The sequence below is a fragment of the Ichthyophthirius multifiliis genome (assembly GCF_000220395.1).
Source record: "Ichthyophthirius multifiliis unplaced genomic scaffold scaff_1120509251263, whole genome shotgun sequence".
In the NCBI taxonomy this organism is placed as follows: domain Eukaryota; phylum Ciliophora; class Oligohymenophorea; order Hymenostomatida; genus Ichthyophthirius; species Ichthyophthirius multifiliis.
The window spans coordinates 14,356-36,532 of NW_004086045.1; the positions used below are offsets into that span (position 1 = coordinate 14,356).

Here is a 22,177-nt window from a genome sequence, read left to right on the forward strand (position 1 = left end):
AAATAAAGAGAAAAATTGCAAAGACATTTAAATATTTTTTTTTTTAATTAAATAAAAATATAAAATAAAAAAAAATATACATATATAATAAATGGGTGGAGACGTACATGATTTATCTTATTATTCCAAATGTATGATGGGAGGAATTCTTGCTTGTGGATTAACTCACACAGCCATTGTACCTTTAGACGTTGTAAAATGTCGTCGTTAAGTAAACAAAAAAACAAAACAAAAAATCATAATAAATAATAAAATAAAAAAAGGTTTTTCCTGGAATGTATAAATCTTTAGGTGATGGTTTATCTCAATTAAGAGCCACTGAAGGAATGGGAGGAAAAGGATTAGCCTTAGGTTGGATTCCAACATTTATTGGTTATTCTTTATAAGGATTCGGAAAGTTCGGATTTTACGAAATATTCAAAGACGTATACAAAGGAATAGTCGGAGAAGAAAATTCTGTTAAATATAGAAGAATCGGTTGGTCAATTTCATCCGCTTGTGCCGAAGTAATTGCCGATGTCTTATTATGTCCTTTCGAAGCTGCTAAAGTAAGAATGTAAACATCTAAACCAGGCACTTTCACTACCAAATTTTCAGTTGCTTTTAATTCAATATTGACCAATGAAGGATCTTAAGGGCTTTATAAAGGATTAGGACCCCTTTGGGCTAGATAAGTACCTTATACAATTGTTAAATTCGTTGCTTTCGAATAAATCGTAGAACTCTTCTACACTTATTTACTCACTAGACCAAAAAGTGAATACTCTAAAGGTTAATAATTGGGTGTTACTTTTGCTTCTGGGTATCTCGCTGGTATCTTTTGCGCTATTGTTTCACACCCTGCTGATACTATGGTATCAAAACTTAATTCAGTAAAAGGAACTGGCACTTTAGGCGAAAATGTTTCCAGAATTTATGGCGAAATAGGATTTAAAGGATTATGGGCAGGATTAGGAACCAGAATTTTTATGATTGGTACCCTTACTGGTCTTTAATGGTGGATTTATGACACTTTTAAAACATCTATGGGATTAGCAGCATCTGGTGGTGGAGTTACTCCTCCTAAAGCTTCAAAGCATTGATTTTGGAGGAATTTATTTTATTAAATATATTTTATAAATATAGAAGACATATATATTTTTTTTGTTTTTTTTAGAGATTATTTGCATTAAATAAAAAAAAAATAAAAAATTCTCTTTTATTTTTTCTTAGATTGTTATGTTTTATTTCTAAAAATTTTGTTTATTTTTTTTGATGTTATTATTTTTAAATAAAATATTTTAAAATGTATTTTTTATTTCTAAGAAAATTTATTTTATTTTGTTTAAAATAAATTCAATTTTAAATTTTAGAAACATATTTTTTATTTTAAAAAAAATTCAATAAAAAAAATATTTATTTTATTAAAAAAATCATATTTTATAATTATTTTATTTTCTAGATTAAAAAATCATATTTCAAATTATATATGAAATATATTATTTTTTTTTTTTTTTAAATTATTTAATAATATTCATTATTTAAATAAAATTTTAATATAATATATTTTTTAATTATAAATAATTCATATTATTATGCTATATTATTTTTATTTATTAAAAAAAAAATATTATAAAGATATTTACTAACCACATTATTTTTTAATTATTTTTTTTGATAAAAAAAATCTATTTGTATTATTTTTTTTATAAATCCTTTGGTTATTTATTTTATAATATTAATTTTATTATTTATAATTTCTTCTATATTTTCTTTAAGTTATAAAATATTCTACTCCTTTTATCAACATATATTAAATATTTATTAAATGCAGTTAAACATTATAAAATTAAATCTAAAAATTTATTTTACTTTATTAAAATTAAATTCTTAGTTTTAAAAAATTATATTATATTATTATATTATTATATTATTAAAATCTAATACTTGTAAAGTATCCCGTTTTTATAAAGAAGTAAAAAAAATGGTTTTAAAGTATATAAAACATTTAATCATTTTAATAATCAATTTTATTAATATAATTGTATTTATATAATATCCAGATAACTCTTTTTATTCTTTTTTCAAATTATTAAAACTCTAAAAATAATATTATGTTTTTTTTAAAAAAAAATAACAAACAAAATAAAATAGATTAATTATTCTTTATATTATTTATTTTTAAATACTAATTAATATCATAATCTAAAAAATACTATTAGATGTTTCTATATAAATATTGTCTATTTTATTTATATTTTCGATTGATATAAATGTTAAATAAGAGTTTTTTATATTTTACTGATTCACATATTTTTTACTGTTTTCTATATTTTAAAAATTAAAATTTTTATTTATATTTATATATTTTATTTTTATAATATCCACATACATGCGTATATATTAATTTATTTTCACTTATATTTGTTAAATATTATCTTATAATTTTTGTCTTCTAAAAATCAATAAAATAAATTAATTATAATATTTATATCTTTATTTTAAATACTTAAATCTACTAATAATATTAATTTAAAGTTTATATTTATTTAAATATTTTAATTTATTTAGTTTTTATCCATTTTTTTAAATAAATGAAAATATGATTTAATATAAAAGAATTAAAAAATTAAAAATTTTTAAATTATAAAAAGGAAAAAATAAAATAATAATAAATATAGGTAAAAAAATACATTTACATTATTTAATTAATTATTAAATATTTTTAAAATTATATATATTTAAATAAATTTCTTTAGTTTTTAAATTAATATAGTCAAAAAAATAATATTGAAACTCAAATTTTTATTATATTATTATTTTAATATAGATTTAATTAAAAAAAATTATAATTTTATTAATTCATAATTTATATAGATCTATAATTGTAATTGATATATATTTTAAAATATTTTTAAATTTTATAAATTTATAAGTATAGTATAATGTGAATATATTTTAAAAAAAAGTTAGTAATATATTTTTTTTAAAATAAAAAATTTGTGTTAATGCTGATTTATTTATTATTTAAAATAAAAAATTTATATTTTCACTGATTTAAAATAATTTATTATTCTTTAAATTATATATATATTTTTTTTTCCTATAAATTTAATGTTTCTTTCTTTAAAATATTTATTTAATTAAATACATAATTTTTTATTATTATATAAAATATTAATGAATTAATAATTTAAATATTTTCCTATTTTTTTATTGTAAGTTTGCAATGTTTTTCTTATTAAGAAATTAATATAAATTATAATTTTTTGTATTATAAATTCTTTATAAGAAAAAAATATAGAAAAACTATATCGTTTAATAATAATTGTAATAGCAATATTAATTTTTTTTTTTTAAAAAAAAAAAAAGTATTAATTTAGAATAAGGAAATAATAAATAATATAAAAAAAAAATTACAAAAAAGTCAATAAAATATCATCAATATAAAAAATAAATGAATTATCCAATAGATGATCATTATTAAGTAGAAATAGCATTAAAAAAATTAAGATAAAAGCGACTTTCAGACAAAGTAAAAAACAAAATAAAATAAAAATAAAATAAAGATAAAAAAATAGAAAAAAGATATATTTGATTCAGCAGATTATTTTATTTAATTATATGGCTAAAAAGAATAATAAAAGGCAAATGATATAAATGAAAAAGATATGACAGAAAAAAGCAATTAAGCATTATAAAATGCATGTAATACAATGTAAGAAAAATACGGGACAATTTAGAATTTTAAAAGGAAATTATCTTTAATATAAAAAGAAGTAACAAAGAATGATATATTTTTATATGTATAAAAAAAAAAAATAAGAAAAAAACCAAATTCGATTCTGCAGATTATTTTATGTAAAAAAAATTCTAAAGTGATTATTCTTCATCATTCGATAGCATAGAAAATTAATGAAAAAAATAATAAAAAAAATGAAATTTAAAAATCTATTATATATACATATAATATATATTATTTATTTATTTGTTTTATTAAAAAAGTTTGATTTATATATATAATAATATAATATATTCAAAAAGAATTATTTTAAAAATAATCATCATAATAAATAGATTTTTTACATCCTTTATGAATTAATTAAAACATATTTTTTTTATAACCATATTTTTCATCTTTTTCAGCCCATTTTACTATAGTATTATGGCTTGCGGGTCCTGGGAAACAATAATTAAAATGACCTTTTTGCCTAAAGGTGTTTTTAAACCTTTCTTCAATTCCAAATCCTGTATGAAGTAATTCTTTTCCTATTTTGGGTGGTGAATTAGATTATTTTTTTTTATTTTTTTCTTAAGTTCTATATCATATAGTTTCCCAAAAGTCCTATAAATAACTGGATGTGGATTATAAGTGCCAACTCCAGGTTTTAAATGGGGATTTTTAAGAGGAGATTTTTAAGAATGTTTCATTTTCCAAAAATGAAGATCTTTTTTGTCCACTTTTATTTTACGAATTTGATTGTGAGGATTATATGAACCTGGACCAGGAATTTTATCCCCTAAATATTCGATTTCATTTAGAAAGAACTCCCTTTTTTTTTCTTTTTATTATTTACTTTTTTATCTTATCACCTTAAAATATTAAGGATTTTAATTTACTTAATAAAATCCTACTCCTGGACTTGGAGATTTTTAAGAATTAATAAAAATTTGTCCTAAAAATGTCCGTTTTGCTGAAAAACGTTATATATTGGGTATTTTACCCATTTTTAATAGTTCCTCATTTGAATATGCCCATTTTTTCTAATTTGAATATTGGACAGAGGATGGTGAGTTGGCTGCATTTTTAATGATTTCTTATAAATAAAAACCTCTATCATATGATTTTGTATTTTTTGTTTCTATTGCTTTTTAATAAATGGACATTAATTAATCTTTTTTATATGAACAATAAGATTTTGGAGTTTAGTAGGTATCTAATTAATTAATGTTTTTTTTTTTCATGATTATTTGATATAATTCATTTAATGGAAGATCTTTTTATTTAATTTTTAATTTTTGTTTAATTATTTTTTTATTAGGATTATTTACTATTTAGATTTTAAGAAGGAGAATTTATTACATTTTCCATTTATTTGTATACTTATATATTTTTCTTATTTTTTTTAATAATTAAAATATTTTTTTTTTTGTTTAAAAAAAAATAAATATTTAATTTATTTATTTTTTAAATAAATATATATAAATATTTAATTTATACTATTTTTTTTTTTTTTTTAAAAAAAAATGATAAGTGGATTTTTAGAAAATGCATAAGATCAACTTTAAAATAGTGATTATATAAAAGAATGTATTTAAAAAATAAATGAAAATCAAACAAAAGATTAACTTATAAATGAAATATAAATAAAAATTAATAATACAACAGATAATTTCTAAAAGAATTTTTTAATAAAAGTAAGAAAAATTAAAAAAATAAAATAAGAAAAAATTAAAAAAAAAGTTAAATGAAAATTTTCAAAATATTAATTTGGATGATTTTTAATCAATATAACAAAGTGAAAGTGAAAATGATAATACGTTTTCAAAAAATTAAATAAATTTCAGTAATATGTAATCTTTTTAAGAAGAAGAATAAAAATCTTCTATAATATACTAATCTAATTAAAATTCTAAGGAGAAGGAAGAAGAAGAAGAAGAAGTAGAAGATGAAGAAGATGAAAAAGAAGAAAAAAGTTTGAAATTCTTATTTAATAAACAAGATTTAGTAAAAAATACTGAAAACATATAAGTAAAACCAAGTGAAAAAATTAATAATGGAGAAGTAAAAATAAAAACCACTATAAACAAGAAGGAGGAAAGTTTAAAATCATTGTCTTTTATATTATAATTTTAAAAATTAAAAAAAAGTAAAAGTGATAATTTATAAATTGAAAAAGTCGCAAACTCCATAAAAGATATTAAAAAGGAGAATTTTAAATTCTAAGGCTTTAATAAAAATTAAATATAATAAAAAAACAAAAAAGTAAAAGCGTAAATAATTTTGAAAGTTTAGAATTTATTTAAATTGAAGAAGATATTTAAAAAAGTGCATTTTAAAATTCTAAAATACCCCCAAAAACTAACATTATTGTTGAAAAAAAAACCATTTTATAATCTTTATAGGAAGACTAATATAAAATTTCTAAAAAAATGAACTTCAATAAAAATTCGGCATAATTTTTACAAAATAAATAATCTTCTTTATATAAAAATAATCCTTAATATTAACAATAATAAGAGAGTGGTATTTTTTAGGAAAATATTAATTCTAATATAAGTAAAAATTCTTCTTAAAATAAGACAATTAAAATGATATTTATGGGATTAACTAAATGATTTAAATAATAATAGTAGTTCTGTTTCTTAATTTTCAGATTAATTTAAATAACATAAAAGTTCAGAAAATATTCATTCTTAATAAATCTCTTAAATAAAAAAAGCTGATATTTTGAATTCTGATTAATTTATGGATTATAAATCTGAAAGTTCTTAAAAATAATCATCTTTTAATCAAGAAGCATCTAAAATTTCTTAATTTTCTTAAAACTATTAATAAAGCTAAAATATATCTTAAGATAAAAGATGGGAAGATTTTATGGGATTAAGCTAAGTTTCTTAAACATCAAAAGGAAAAAGCATATACTAATAAAATATTGAAACATATTCTTAAATCTCTTATTATTCTTAATAAAACTAAAATAATAAAAAAAAGCATTAAAATATAAAATTAAATAAAACTAATTAAAGTTTTTAAAAATAACAAAATTTCTTAAAAAGTAATGAAGATATAAGTTTAAATGAAATTTCTTATATACATAACTTTGATGAAGAAAAAAAACAAGATGAACAAGAAAAATCAATAAAAACGTGTTAATAAGATAATTTAAATGAGTCCGATTTTTAATAAGAAAGTAATTTTTCTGAATAAAAAAATGATTCTTTTTTAAAAAATTCAGAAGTATTTTAAAATAATATTATTTTATAAAAACAGGATATTGATTAAGAAAAACAAATAATTAATGTTTCTTTTGAATCATAAAAATCGAAAAATTCAAATACTCAAAAAAATCAAATGAAAGACTTTTCTAAAGAAAAAAATTTGTCTAATTTAAATGATTCTTAAATAGATAAAATTAATAATTCTAATAAATAATAAAAGATAAATGATTAAATTAATAATTCTAATAAATAATAAAAAATAAATGATTAATAAGAAAACATAAAATAAATATCTTATTTATAATATTCGTAAATAAAAAGTTCCTAAAAAATAGAAAAATCTTAATAAAAATTGCAAAATTCATAAAAAGAAGATGAAAATTCTTAAAAATTACTAGATTCTTAAAAATAACTAGAAAATTATTAAAAAATATATAAAAATGAATATAGTTCCTTTTAAGAATAAAATTCATAAAAAGAACAAGAATCATCACAAAAAAAATAACAAAACGAAGAAAAAAGTGAAGAAAAAAGTGAAGAAAAAAGTGAAGAAAAAAGTGAAGAAAAAAGTGAAGAAAAAAGTGATGAAAAAAGTGAAGAAAAAAACGAAGAAAAAAGTGAAGAAAAAATTGAAGAAAAAAACGAAGAAAAAAGTGAAGAAAAAAGTGAAGAAAAAAATGAAGAAAAAAATGAAGAAAAAAACGAAGAAAAAAGTGAATAAATTAAATAAGACTAATAAAATTAATTAATTGATTTTGATTAATTTAATAGTTTAAAATCTTTAACTAAATCTTAATTATCAGATATTTCTTTATAAATAATTTAAAACCAAATTTCAGTTAATAAAAGCTAAAAAGATAATAGTTATTATAATTAAAATTCTTTATAAAACTAAAAGTCTTTTAATTTGGATGATTTTAATTAGTCTTATTAAGAAAGTTAATAAGTTTCTAATTATTCGTAAGATTAGCATACATACTAGGATAATTTCATGAAAGAAAATTAAAACGTTTCTGAAAATGAATCCTTCTAAAATCTGGAAATAAATACTTAAAATGAATAAAATGTCATTAATTGGGATGATTTAAATGATTTAAATTCTAAAAGTTCTCAAATTTCTTAGTTTTCTGAATAATTTGAACTTTAAAAAGTTAATAAAAATCATAACTTTAATAAAAAATAAGAAGTCGATTCTTCATCAAACCCATAAGAAAACGAAATTATATTTGATGATTTTTTTTCGAAAAGTAACTCATAAATTTCTCAAAAATCATATATTTCGTAAAAATCATAATTTTCGTAAAAATCATAATTTTCTCAAAAATCCTAAATTTCATAAAATAAATAAATAATGTAAAAATCTTAAATTTCTTAAAAATCTTAAAATATCGAAAAATCTTAAAGTTCTTAAAAATAATATAATATTTAAAAATGTTAAAATTTCTTAAAGAAATAAGAATCTGATAATTTGTAAGTAAAATAAAGTTTTTAAAAAATTAAGATTTAAGCTAAAATAGTTATTCGTTTATTGAAAACGAAGAAGAAATTTAAAATTAATAATAAGAAGAGCATATTTCATCTAAAATTTTACAAAAATAATAATAAGGAGAAAATTTCAATTCAATTATTGATAATACATAAAATTAAAATTATTATTAATAAAAGTAATAGAACTCGTAAAAAATAATAGATTATTCAGAAAATTAGTAAAATTTAGATATTTTTATTCAATAAAATAAAATAATTTCTTAAAATTCTTTTGTTTCTCAAAAATCAGAAAATTCATAAAATAAAAACAGTTAAATTTAAGAAAAAAATTAAGATCTTGAAAATTCTTTAGGATCTTAAACATTATATGATTAATATTTATAAAATAGTTAAGTTTCCTAAGAAAATTAAAACTAAAAATAATTTAATATTAATGAAATTAATTTTGATGAATAAAATAGCTATAATGATTAATAAAGTGATCAAAAAGACTAATTGAATAGTTAAAAAAATTAAAATAGTCTTCAAAAAAGTTAAATAAGCATTTAATAAAGTGAAGGAGAGAAAAGTAATGGGATTAGTTAAAAAAATATAAAAAATTAATAATTTATTCTAAATATCTAATAAAGTAATGATAAAAACTAATAAAATATTAAAAACGATTAAAAAAATGAATATAGTATAAATAAAAATAATCAAGAATAGAGATTTAATTAATTTTATCATCAAGATGAAAATTATGAGAATACATAATTTGATAAAAACATAAATTCTTCATTTAATTAATAAAACTAAAATTAAATTTAAAATAATTATAAAGATTAATAATTTATATTTAAAAATATATAAATATAAAATAATATTTCATATGAAGAGAAAGTAAAACAATAAGAAAATCTTTCTATTTTTTAAAACGAAAATAATCAAAAAAGTTAAAATGACAATAATTATTAATGTGATTTTGAAGAAAATATAGTATATAATTAATAAAATATAGATAAGTAAGAATAAATTAATATTATATTAGATAATTAAAATGACTCTTAAGAAGATAAAAATAAGTCTTAAAATAGCCAAAACAAATCTTAAAACAATTAAAATATACAGAATAATTAAAATGATTAATTCTTAAAATAAGAAAATTAAAAATAAAATAATGAAGTAAATTAGGATGAATTAGAGAATATCTAATAATAATTTTAAAATGATTAAAAAAAGTTATCTTAATAAAATATTTAAACTATTTAAACAAAATAATTCTAATTAAGTTAATTGAGTAAAAAAAATAGCAAATAATCATAAAAAAGTTAATCTAATTCTTAAATTCTTTAATCAAATCATAAAAATTCTTTTTAATCAGATTAAGAAAATAATATGTTTGATGATTTTTTAGATTAAATAGATAACAATAGCTAATAAAGTTAAAAATCTTAATTATATTCTAGTTAAAATTAAATATAAGAATAAATTTTAAATAATAAAAATAATTTATAGAGTAGTTAAATAAGTGCTAAAAATAAAGATTTGAACTGGGATAATTTTATGAATCTTGAATAATAATAAAATTCTTAAATATCATAAAATACATAAAAATAAGAATCTGATAAAGAAAGCAATATTGATTAAAAAAGACAAAAAGATAAAATTATTGAAAATAATGAGAATAATGAGAATTTTAATAAAAGTCAAATAAGTCAAAATTGGGATTAAATATCTGAAGTTAAAATAGAAAATTCTAATTTAAGCCATTATTCAGTTTAAAACTATAATTAAAATAATATTAAAGATCTTAGCTCTTTCATTAAATAAAAAATCGAAATTATTTAAAAAAACCTGAATAAAAGTTTATAGTTATAATATAATTAAGGAGTATTTGAAAAAAAATAAGATTTTAGTTTACATGAATTATCTAAAGAAATATCTTTTATTTAAAATAAGAATATACCAATTTAAAATAATTTAAGTAAATCTTTGAAAAATATAGAAAATGATAAACAAAGTAACTTAAATATTTAAAAAAATAGCTTAGAAAATGATTAAATTATTAATTTTTCCTAAAATTCAAATTAATAAATATCATAGAATAGTTCAGAAATATAACAAAATGAAAAAAGATTAGAAAAATAAAAAGATTAATATTTTTCTTAATAAAATATTAATAATTAATTAGATGATTTTGAGTAAATAAGCCTTGATCAAATACATTAATTCAATTTATAAAAAAGTGAATAAAATTCACAAAAAAATGAATTAAATTCATAAAAAAAGATTAAAACTTTCGAAAAAAAAGTGAATAAAATTAATTATAAATGTAATAAGATTTATAAAATAATAATAATAACTATAATTGGGATGATTTAATGGATATTTAGTCTTAAAATTCATAAATTTCAAAGCTTTCTTATTAAATATAATAACAAAATTTAAGTTAAACTAATAAATAAAATATAAAAAAATAATAAAACGATTAAAGTATGGGATAATAAAGTAATATTCAATAAGATATTAATGATTTAAACTGGGATAATTTTATAGATATATAACAATAATCTTCTAATAATTCGAAAAGTATTTCTTTGTAAAATAAATAAATTATTTAAACAAATTAAAGTTAAATTTGTAATATAGATTAAAAAAATAATAATGTATCCTATAATAGTTAAAAAAACTCTAATATATTTAATTAAAATCCATTTTAAATGAATATTGGTAGTAATTAATTTGATGACTTTTCAGATTAAATAGAAAATACAAGTTAAAAGAGTTAAAATTTTTAATCATAAATGAGCGAAAATTAAATAAAAGAAAGTATTTTTACTACTAATAAAAAATTAAATTATGATAATTTTGTTGAATAATAATAAAACTCTTATATATCATAAATAAGTTAAGAAAAATAATCTTAAATAGAAAATTAATTTAATTAAGAAAAATAAAATGTTAATAAAAGTTAAATTAGTGAATAAAATAATATAAATTGGGATTAACTTTCAGATATAAAATGTAATAATTCATAAACAAGTGAAAATTCTTATTAATATTATAAATAAAATAATAATTAATTCATATAAGAAAAAATGGAAATAATAAAATAAGATATAAATAATAGTTAAGAAAATAAACAATAAAGTTAAAAGCTAAGTTTAAATGAAATATCAAAAGAAATAAATTTTATTTAAAAGAGAAATGAATAAAATAGATTTTTACATTAAAAAGAAAAACAATTTCTTAAAGTAATTTATCTTAAATGGATGTAAAAAATATAGAAGTTTAAAATTATAAACTATAAAATAGTTAATAATTAATTGAAGATTAAAATATATAAAAAAATAATTAATTAAATCAATTGAAATAAAATTAATAATAAATTTAAAGTCAAAACAACTAATATAATATTTAATAAAATTATTATTAATAAGAAAAATCATCTTATGATTCATAAAACTCAAATAAAAGTAATAAATAAAAGATTGAATCAAATATATAATAAATATCTAATAATGACTTTGTAGATATTATGTCATAAAATTCTTCAAGTTCTCATTATTCTTAAATATTTTAACAATAAATGCATTAAAGTAAAGATAATAATAGATCTTAATAAGCTTAAAGCATTAATTCTTTAGATTAAAATATTTTTAATTAAGAAAATTATTAAAGTACTTAATTTAATAATTAGTTAGATGATAAAAGCTAAAAATCTATTTAGTAAATATAAATAAATTAATAAAATGGTGATAATAAATCATAAATAAGTTAAAAAAGTGGATAAAATGAAGATGTAAATTGGAATAATTTTATGGATTTAGAATCTTAAAACTCTTAATCTTAATTATCATAAAATAGTATGTAATAATAATCAGAATTATATAATTAATAAAAGGATAAAAGTGTTTAATTATAAAATTAAGAAATTGAATAAAATATAAACATTTATTAAAATAAAGAGAGTATAAATTAAAGTTAGATAAGTGAATAAATGAATATAAATTAAAATTCAGAAATAAAAAATAATTCATAATTAAGCCAAAATTCTTAATTTTTATAATAAGAAAATTAAATATAAAAATCACAATTTGCTGAATAAGAAATCTAATTTATGGAATAAAAACCACAAATATATAAAGAATATATAAGCAAAAGTGTTTAGTTTAAAAAAAGTTAAGAAAAAATAATAATAAAAGATGATTTAAGTTTACATGAGATTTCAAAAGAAAGAAATCCAATAAAATAAAATAATTAATAAAAAAAGAAGTAAATTTAAAAGAAAATTTTATATAATTAAGGCTAAAATTATTTAAGTTTATAAAAAAATAATAGAGAATTATAAAAATAAAATAATTAAATAAAGTATTATTCTTAAAATTAAAATTAAATGGAGTAAAATATACTTAATTAAAGATAATAAATAGATTAAGAAAACAATTAATAAAAAATGAATGAAGTAGATTAAATTAGATATAATTCTTAAGAAAATATTATAATAGATCCTTAAAATATTCAATAAGTTAAAAATGATGATTGGGATAATTTTATGAATATTAGATCACTATCTAGTTCTTCTAATTTTTCTAAATAATTTTAATAAAATATAAGCCAAAATTAAAGTATAAATAAATAAGAAAAATAATAATAAAATTCTAAAATTTTTCAATAGAATTAAAGTAATTATTAAAAAGAAAATATTTAATTTTATAATTTTTTTTAATTAAATAGAAATAGACATTAAAAGTTAAAAAAAATTAAAATCTTAAGATAACTTTAATAGCAATAATTAATCATAAATAAGTTAAAATAGTATATAAAATAAAGATATAAATTGGAATAACTTTATGGATTTTAAATCTTAAGAATCTTAATTATCATAAAATAGTATCTAATAATCATAAAGCAAATAAAAAGAATAAAATATTGAACTATAAAATTAAGAAATCGAATAAAATATTAATATTTCTTAACATAAAGAGAGTACAAATAAAAGCTAAATAAGTGAATAAAATAATATAAATTAAGATTAAAATTCCGAAATAAAATACGAAACTTCTAATATAAGCCAAAACTCATAATAGTTTTATAAATAAAACTTAAGTATAAAGTAAGCTTCTTTTAAAAAAGATATCAATATAAATAAATAAGAAGTATAAAATTAAGAATAGAATATAAAAAAATAATAAAGTTTTTCTATTACAAGTTAACCTTAAGATATTTAAGAATTATAATAAAATAAAATTAATAATAATATAAATTGTTAAAACTAATAAAAAAGCATATCATAAATAAGCGTTAGTGAAAAAATATAAAAATAATCAAATGTTTCACGTCAAAGTAATGAAGAAAATATTCAAAAAAATTTTAATGAAGATTTATGGGATGATTTTATGGATATTATTTCTTAAAAAAGTTCTTAAAATTCAAATTTTTCTTTATAATTTTAATAAAATGATTTCTAAAATAAAAGTAATTCATAAAACTAAAATGTTTTAAATAATTAAAATATATAATTTGATGAATTTTTTAATTAGCTTTAATAATAAAAAATCATATAACCAGAAGAGGAATAACAAAATAAATTAAATATAAATAATTCATAAATAAGTTAAAAAAATTATTAATGTGAAATAATAGATTAGGATAAATTTAATGATTTTCAATAATAAAATTCATCAAAACAAGAAGAATCCTTTATGAATAATAAAGTTAATTAAATAATCCAAAAAAGCATATCTAAAATATAAATTGTAAAAAATTCTTTCAAATAATCAGAAACAAGTTAATAAAAAAATTAACTTTGTAGTGATTGGGAGGAACTTTCTGATCTAAAATAAGAAAAAACAGATAATAGTTAAATTTCTGAAATGTTTTATTAATAAAATGTCAAAAACAATAATTCTTCTTATAATAATTAATAATAAATATAATAAAATAATGAACATTTTAATAAAAAATATATAAATAAAAGCCTTTAAGAATAAAAAAGTTAAGAAAGTTTTGAAAAAAAAGAAAATTTAAGTTATTAAGAAATAAAAAAAGATTTTTTTTACGAAAAAACACAAAAACCTTTAAATTAAAATGAAAATTTAAAAAGTTCTGAATTATAAAATAATTAAAAAATAGTAGACTGTTCTTAAAATATTTAAATAGAAAACGAAGTAAGTGATATTTACTAAGAAAATCCTAGAAATGTTGATTGGGATAACTTTTAAGACTTAAAATCTTCTTAATCTTCACATAATTAATCTTAATTTTCTTATTCGAGACATTAAATAAACGATTTGAAAAGTTAATCGTCTAATTAATAAAAATCAAAATGTCATGAAAATTAATTATAAGAAAAATCATTAAAACAAAATAATATATAATGGGATGATTTAAATAACATTAGTTCTTAAAGTTCGTCATAAATATCGAAAAACTCAAATTCAATAAAAGTATAAATTTATTAAAATAATTAATAATAAAAATAAGAAAGTTCTAAATAAAGCATTAAATAAGAAAATTTAAAACAAAGTATTAAGTAATAAGAAGATAAAGATATAATAAAGGATAATTTAAATAAAATATAGTAATAATTATAAAATAATTCAAAAAGCTTTTCTTAATAAGACGAACAATTCTAATAAAATTATATAAATAAATCTTAAAATAAAAGTATTAATAATACCTAAAAAAGTTAACAAAATTCTATTATTTTCGAATAGAATAAAGCATAATAATAGGATAATTAAAATTCCTAATTTAATAACTTTTTTAGTTAATTTGATAATAAAAGTTTTAAAAGCCAATAATCATAAATATAGTAATAGCAAAGTGATATTTAAATATAAAATAAATATGTTTTTAATTAAAAAATTAATAATAATTCAGACATAAGTAAATATAGTTAATAATATAAAGACTAGAATCAGGACGATTTTAGTGATTTAGAATAATAAAACTCATCTAAAGTATAATAAAATTAATAAAAAAGTTAATTTAGCCAAAAAGAAGAATAAAATAATATAAATTGGGACTAACTTTCAGATATAAAATATGAGAATTCTTAAATAAGTGAAAACTCATTATAATATTATACAGAAAAATAATAATAATAATAAATAAGCGGAAGCTTATAATAAGAAGCAGAAAAGCATGAAAATACAATAGAGTTTTAAAAAGAATAACCTAAACATATAAGTAACTCTAATATTGAAAAAAGTTTAAATAAAACTTTATAAAAGTAAGACAATTAATTACATAAATCTGACTTTTCATAAAAAAGTTAAAAATCTGATTAAAAAATTACTATTTTCTAAGAAAAATAAAGCTTTTAAACTTTCGAAAACTCTTAAAATGATAATGGTAAATAAAAAGATATTAATTGGGATGCCTTTGGGGATTTTAATGAAAATTTTTCAGAAAATTAAAGTATTTCATAAGAAAAAAGCATTAAATTTTCACAATAAAATATTAATAAAGAATAATTTTAATAAAATATTAGTGTAAGTTAATAGATTTTGAATTAAAACGATGCTAAGGAAGAAAAAAATGGTGAATTTTCACATAAAAAAGATATATTATGGGATTAATTAAATAATTTTAATGATTAAAATCTAGATAATACTTCATTTTTTTCTGAAGGTAAAAATATTTTTAAAGAAAAAGAAGAAAATTCTTTTATTAAATACTAAAACTCTTAATAATAAAATTAAAATTAAATAAAGATATAATTAAAAGAAAACGAAAAAAGTAAAAGCTTAATATCGAAAAAAGAAGACTCTTTAAAAAGGGAAGATTTAAACAATATAAAATCTCATATTTCATCATTATCTTCTTCATGTCATGAAATAAAAAATAATTAAAATATAAATGTGTTATAAAAGAATTTAAAAGAAGATTTATAATCTTAAAATAAAGTAGAAATCTTAAATGATATTTAAAAACAAAATTAAAATCAAAAATAGCTTCTTTAAAATTAATAAGATTTTTAGAAAAATTCTTAAAAAGATTTATCTTCTTCTTTTTCATAAATTTTATTTGAAGAGTTAAAAAAATAAGAATAATTAAATAAAATAAACGAATAAATAGAATAATAATTAGAAAAAACCTAATAAATAAATAAAATTAATTAATAAATTTAATCAAAAACTTATTAAAATGAATAATATAATAAATAAAAAATTAAATAAAAAAACAATTAGATTGAATAATAAAAATAATAAAGTATAATTAAACAATAAAGAAATCAAAAAAATAATATATCCAATATATAAATTAATAATTCAATTATAAGTGAAAAATCCAATGAAGAAAATTTAGAATAAAAAGGAATTTAAAGTTTAAATGAAATTACAAATGATATATCAATTATAAAAATATAAAAAAAACAATAAAAAGTAAATGAAGAAATCTTACAAATAAAATAATAAAAATAACAGAATTAACATTTAGAAGATTTCTTGGAAACAAAAAAAGTAAATATTTAATAAAAATAATAAATCAATAATCACAAAACTATTCAATTTCAATAAAAAGCTTAAAAAATCGATAAAATAAATTAAAGTTTAGACAAAAAACAAGAAAAAATGAAAATATAAAATGAATAAATAATCCTAAAATAACAAAATATCATCCAATAATTACTCTTATAAGAAGAATAATAAAAACAAAAAGAAAATTTATAAAAAATAAACTAAAATTCGAATCTAGAAACTGATATTATATAAAAAAATAATGAATTTATTGAAAATACTAAAATAAAATATTAGAAAAATAATGATTTTTTAAAATAAATTAAAAATGATTTTCTTAAAGAAGATGAATAAATAGAAGATTTAGAATAAAAAAAGGTTTAATTTTCAACAAAAATTAATAAATTTTCTCCTTAAAATTATAATTCTCCATAAAAATTAAATGATTCCTTAAGATTAACTATAATATTAGATTAACAAATAGAACGATAATACTAAAAAAAAGCAAAATAAAAATAAATAGAATAAAACTCATAAGCTAAAATATAAAAATTGATATAAAATAATGAAGAGAACTTCAAATAAAAAAATAATAAAGAAAATTATAAACAATAAATTATTATTAATCAAACATTTTCTTCTTAAGAAGAATTTTAGTAATTAATCATATACTAATAAAAATGATCATTCAGGATCTTACTTATAAAAAAAGCTGAAGAAATTTAACAAAAAATTAATTTTCTTTTATTAAAATCTTAAAAAATTTCATCTGAATCTTCTATTGATTAAATTAATATTTCCTATGACAAAATAAACATTCCTTTTTAAAAAATAGTACCATATTATGATAATAAAGAACAATCTTTTTCAGATTAATTAGAAAAAACAATTTCTTTTTAACAAAAAGAAGAAATAAATAGTTCTTTTTCTCAATAGATTAATAGTAGTTATTTTTTAGAAGAAGAAAAAGAAAAAAAAACTGAAAAAAAAATATAGAAATTGGTAAATTTGAAAAATAACATATAGAAACTGGAAAAATTGAAAAAAAAAATATAGAAACTGGAAAAATTGAAAAATAAAATATAGAAACTGGAAAAATTGAAAAAAAAATAAACTTTGGATAATTAAATATAGAAAATTTAAAAGACTAAGAAAAAGAAGATGAAGAATTCTTAAAAAAAAATGAATAATTAAAATAATAACTATAATTTTTATTCAATAAATAAAGCTATAATTTAAACTCTATTTTAATATAATAAAAAATATAAACAAATTATTAAAAAACACCTTAAAAATTAATAAAAAAGTAAGAAAATTAGATACTTGAATAAATAAATTCCCAAGATATTCCTTAATATTAAACAGGAAAAGAAAATATCATTATAAATTAAAAAATAGAATAGAAAATAAAGCAAAAGCAAGAAAAAAAAGATTTAAAACATTAAAAAATACAAAAACAAGAATAAAAAGAAAAAATATAGGAAGAATATGAATAAATATTTGATAAAATATAATAAATGGCACAAGAATCACTTTAAGAAATATAAAAAAATGAAAAAAACGATAATAATACACAAGATTAAATAAATATTTAAATATAGAATCTTAATATACAGTTAAATATATTAAAACAAACAAAAGACATTATTTAATCTAAAAATTACTCAGAAACAGAAGATAGTAAACATAGTATATAAATAAGTTAAAGTTCTAATAAATTATAAGAATTATTTGATAAATTTGAAAAATAAAAACAAGAAATTACATTATTTAAATAATAATTAAACCAAAAAAAATCTATTTAACAATAAAAATAACCTGAGAAAATACAATTAGAGGATCTTTAATAAAAACTACTTGAAATTCAAACTTTTGTGAAGGAAAATAATCAAAAAAAAAAGAAGTTTCAAATTAATATGAAAATATCTCGAAAAATAAAATACATTTAGTAAATTGTTTAGCATAAAAGAGCTAATTTATTTAAAAAAAAGAGCCTAAAATTCATACTAAAGATTAAAAATCAACAAGCTTATATACACGCAATAATTCAAAAATATAAATAAATTTATAAAAAACTAAATTTTATAAAGAAAACTCATTTGATTATTCTATAAATAAATATAAAAAAAACTATATTTTATGAAATAAAAAAAACTTAAAATATATATGTTTTTCTATAAAAAAAATTATTAAAAAAAAAAATAATATAAATATAAATATAAAAATATATATATATATATACATATATATATATATATTTTATATATATATATATATATTCATATCTTTTATTTTTTTAATTCTTATTAGTCAAAAAAATGATCATTGATACTATTAAAGATTTATTTTATTTCAATTAATTATATTAAATATTACACTAACTTCTTAAATTCAGTCATTTTTTTTCAAAATTTATATTTTAAAAAAAATTATAATAAGACTCTTAAAATTTATAAAGATATATTGAATATTTAACTTAATTATAAATACCTATTTTTTAAAAAAATATAACTTAATTTTTTTATTTTGTTTTTACTGATCTTTTTTTTTTTATTTAATTAATAAAAATCTTAGATTCAAATTAAAAGGGATTTTTTATTTTTTACTTTTTTTTATTTCATTGATTTAATTTTTAAAAAAACACACATAAATAAAAATATATTTACAATTATTATTATAAATATTTTTAATACATATACTTTAGATTATTATTTATGACTATTTTCAAAACTTTTTATCTAATAAAAGATATATAAACTCCATTTATACTATCTCAAAAAGTTTATTTTTCTTTACAATGTAAATTTTATGAAAATTAAGAATTATAAATTCTAGTTTTATAGGAAAAAATATCCCACTTATTCTTAAATACTTATATCTGGCAAAAAGAATAATTTAACCCTTCAATTCAATATTTATTAATTAAATTTTTCATTTTATATATGTTATTTTCGAAGAAATGTTATTTTTTGTTATTATTAAATTATATATATATTACATACTGTATATAAATTTTTAGCTTATGCACAGGCTACTAACACACTTCAAATTCTTGTCCGTGATCATATGTTTAATGCTATTTTGTTTTTAAATAATTATGGATTTTTCTCTATTGACCTCATATATTTTTTTGTTGGTGCCTAGTCGTTTAGAATCTCCTCATGAATATTTAAATTAAAATACCTATAAATTAAAAGCCAGATAATTCATTATTATTTTCAGTATTAGTTAATTATTTTTATATAAAAAGACATAAAGATGGTTTTAAATTAAAATCTTAAAATTCAATTTATTATTTTTAGAAATTTTTGGTTAATTGGATTTTTATAATTTTAATTTTATGGATATCTGCATAAAGAGTAAATTTAATTTTAAGATTAATTATCATTTATTTATTACTTTTAATTATAATAAAAAAATATAAAATAATTTATTTAATTTTATATATATTTAAATTATAAGTAGTAATATATATTTTATTTATTTAAATTCTGATTCTATAGATTTAAATTAATTGATATTTTGGCTTATATATTTTATTATTTTTTTAGTTTAGTATTAAAAAAAGGAGAATAATTTTCGATATAAAAAAATTAAATATGAATTTTATATTAATAACCTAAATCATAATTTTATTAAAAGCTTTTTTAAAATATTATAAAATATATATTATTATTATTAAAGTCTAATAAAATGGTATTATAATAAAGAAATAAATATATTTTAAAAATATAAAAATTATTTATATATTATTTAAAAATATATAATAATATTTTTAAATAATATAAAAATAAATAAATATTTTTGAAAATTGAAATAATTGATTGAATAATTTTTATTGATAATATTATATAAAAATAATTATAAAAAAGATATTCGTAAGAATAAAAAATTATGATTTAATTAAATAAATGTTTAAAGTAATATTTATCTTATAATTTAATAAATATATATATATAAAAATAATAAATAATATTATATCTAAAATAAAAAATAAATAATAAATATATAAAAGTTATAAAAAATAAAGACTCTAATAAATAAAGTAAAATATTTAAAATAAAATATATTTATATAATAACTTTAATAAAGTAAATATAAATATATTTAATAAAAATGTAAAATTATAAAAATAAAAAAATATATATATATATTCATATTATATATATATATATATATATATATATATATTTTTATAAAATAAATTATTTTATATATATATTTATAATAAGATTAAATGATTTAAAAATAATTATTTACTAAACCTATACCTTAAACTTTATATAATTTACTTAAAATTAAATGCTATAAAAAAGATAAAGAAAATTTAAATAAAAAATTTTAAATAGAGAAATAGAATTATTTTAGTAAAGATTAGAAGAATCAAACCAAAATATTTAAATTGAATAAAAAATACAGCCACTTATATCCAAAGAATGGTTAAGAAATCTAAGAAAGAAATATTCTTAAACAAAGTAGAAATATAATAAATGAATTTAAAAATTTAATTTATAAAAAAAATCTATACAAAAATAAATTTTATATATTAATATTTTATTTTATTTTTTTCAATTTTTAAATATATCTTAATATGGTTATTTAGGTTTTTACTTTTATTATTTATCATTTTCAATAATATTATCTTCTTTATTCTACTAAAAATTATTTTAATTTTCTTTTAATTCTGAACTTACTAATTTCTTTACTCCAAAAACTAACCCCTTTTTAAATATTTTTTTTACATCTTCTATATTTTTATATAATATAATAATTTACGTATAATAAAGGAAGTTCTTTTGTATTTTTATCTTCTATTATTTTCAATTTTTTCGATATAAAATTTCTATCAAAAGGTTATTATTATGGTTATCCTGTTTCTGGAATAAATACTTATAATGTATGTTAACAATTGTTAAAAATTAAATATTCTCTAATTAATTCATTTATTATTATATTTTCATTTGATAATTGGGGTTTATCAACTTGCTAATCATTAAGACTGTTGAAAATTTCAGCTCTTATTTTAGCTCTTATCTAAGATAAAACTCCCCTTTCTTCTAAAGTTTCTTTTAAAACATCTTTTAATTCGTTTACTGATGCCATTTTATTTATATATTATATAAAATTATTTTGTTAATTTATATTTAAAAAAAAAAAATTAATTACAAAATTTTAAATTTATTTTGAAAAAAGTATAAATATAATACTTTCTTTAAAAAAAAAAAATCTAATAAGTTATAAATAATAATAAAAATAAATTTTATTTAATTTGAAACGAAAAAGAAACTCATTTTTAATCATCTTCTTTTAAAATATCAAAA

At 15.4% G+C, this 22,177-nt stretch overlaps 2 protein-coding genes across 2 annotated transcripts, besides 32 other annotated features; both read left to right on the plus strand. All coding sequences in view use genetic code 6, as the record gives it.

Moving 5' to 3' along the window:
• The first annotated feature begins 62 nt into the window (after positions 1-62).
• On the plus strand, positions 63-1,170 carry IMG5_171620 (mitochondrial carrier protein, putative). Its single transcript, XM_004029814.1, has 2 exons — positions 63-211; positions 264-1,170. Exons 1-2 carry the CDS (start codon positions 92-94, stop codon positions 1,080-1,082), a joined length of 939 nt encoding a protein of 312 aa, XP_004029862.1. The 5' UTR covers positions 63-91; the 3' UTR covers positions 1,083-1,170.
• Positions 1,096-1,124: a microsatellite.
• A 716-nt stretch (positions 1,171-1,886) lies between the features above and the next one.
• Positions 1,887-1,915: a microsatellite.
• A 1,470-nt stretch (positions 1,916-3,385) lies between these two features.
• IMG5_171630 (hypothetical protein) lies at positions 3,386-3,989 on the plus strand (the record flags this gene model as incomplete). The annotated part of the gene is made up of 2 exons (XM_004029815.1): positions 3,386-3,514; positions 3,561-3,989. Coding segments are annotated over 2 exons (558 nt in total), but the record flags the coding sequence as incomplete, so codon positions are not given.
• Positions 3,512-3,556: a microsatellite.
• Positions 3,517-3,570: a microsatellite.
• Positions 3,524-3,554: a microsatellite.
• Positions 3,990-5,134: 1,145 nt separating the features above from the next.
• Positions 5,135-5,208: a microsatellite.
• A 182-nt stretch (positions 5,209-5,390) lies between these two features.
• Positions 5,391-5,440: a microsatellite.
• A 178-nt stretch (positions 5,441-5,618) lies between these two features.
• Positions 5,619-5,671: a microsatellite.
• Positions 5,672-7,090: 1,419 nt separating this feature from the next.
• Positions 7,091-7,151: a microsatellite.
• Positions 7,103-7,192: a microsatellite.
• Positions 7,193-7,297: 105 nt separating this feature from the next.
• Positions 7,298-7,351: a microsatellite.
• Positions 7,352-7,432: 81 nt separating this feature from the next.
• Positions 7,433-7,639: a microsatellite.
• A 534-nt stretch (positions 7,640-8,173) lies between these two features.
• Positions 8,174-8,336: a microsatellite.
• Positions 8,241-8,370: a microsatellite.
• Positions 8,276-8,336: a microsatellite.
• Positions 8,371-10,627: 2,257 nt separating the features above from the next.
• Positions 10,628-10,710: a microsatellite.
• Positions 10,711-11,297: 587 nt separating this feature from the next.
• Positions 11,298-11,345: a microsatellite.
• Positions 11,346-13,620: 2,275 nt separating this feature from the next.
• Positions 13,621-13,654: a microsatellite.
• Positions 13,655-14,867: 1,213 nt separating this feature from the next.
• Positions 14,868-14,923: a microsatellite.
• A 1,716-nt stretch (positions 14,924-16,639) lies between these two features.
• Positions 16,640-16,691: a microsatellite.
• Positions 16,692-17,830: 1,139 nt separating this feature from the next.
• Positions 17,831-17,968: a microsatellite.
• Positions 17,882-17,960: a microsatellite.
• Positions 17,969-19,060: 1,092 nt separating the features above from the next.
• Positions 19,061-19,135: a microsatellite.
• Positions 19,136-20,568: 1,433 nt separating this feature from the next.
• Positions 20,569-20,655: a microsatellite.
• Positions 20,572-20,677: a microsatellite.
• Positions 20,603-20,649: a microsatellite.
• A 119-nt stretch (positions 20,678-20,796) lies between the features above and the next one.
• Positions 20,797-20,853: a microsatellite.
• Positions 20,797-20,870: a microsatellite.
• Positions 20,798-20,883: a microsatellite.
• A 113-nt stretch (positions 20,884-20,996) lies between these two features.
• Positions 20,997-21,047: a microsatellite.
• Positions 21,037-21,100: a microsatellite.
• Positions 21,101-21,172: 72 nt separating this feature from the next.
• Positions 21,173-21,210: a microsatellite.
• Positions 21,211-22,177: the final 967 nt, after the last annotated feature.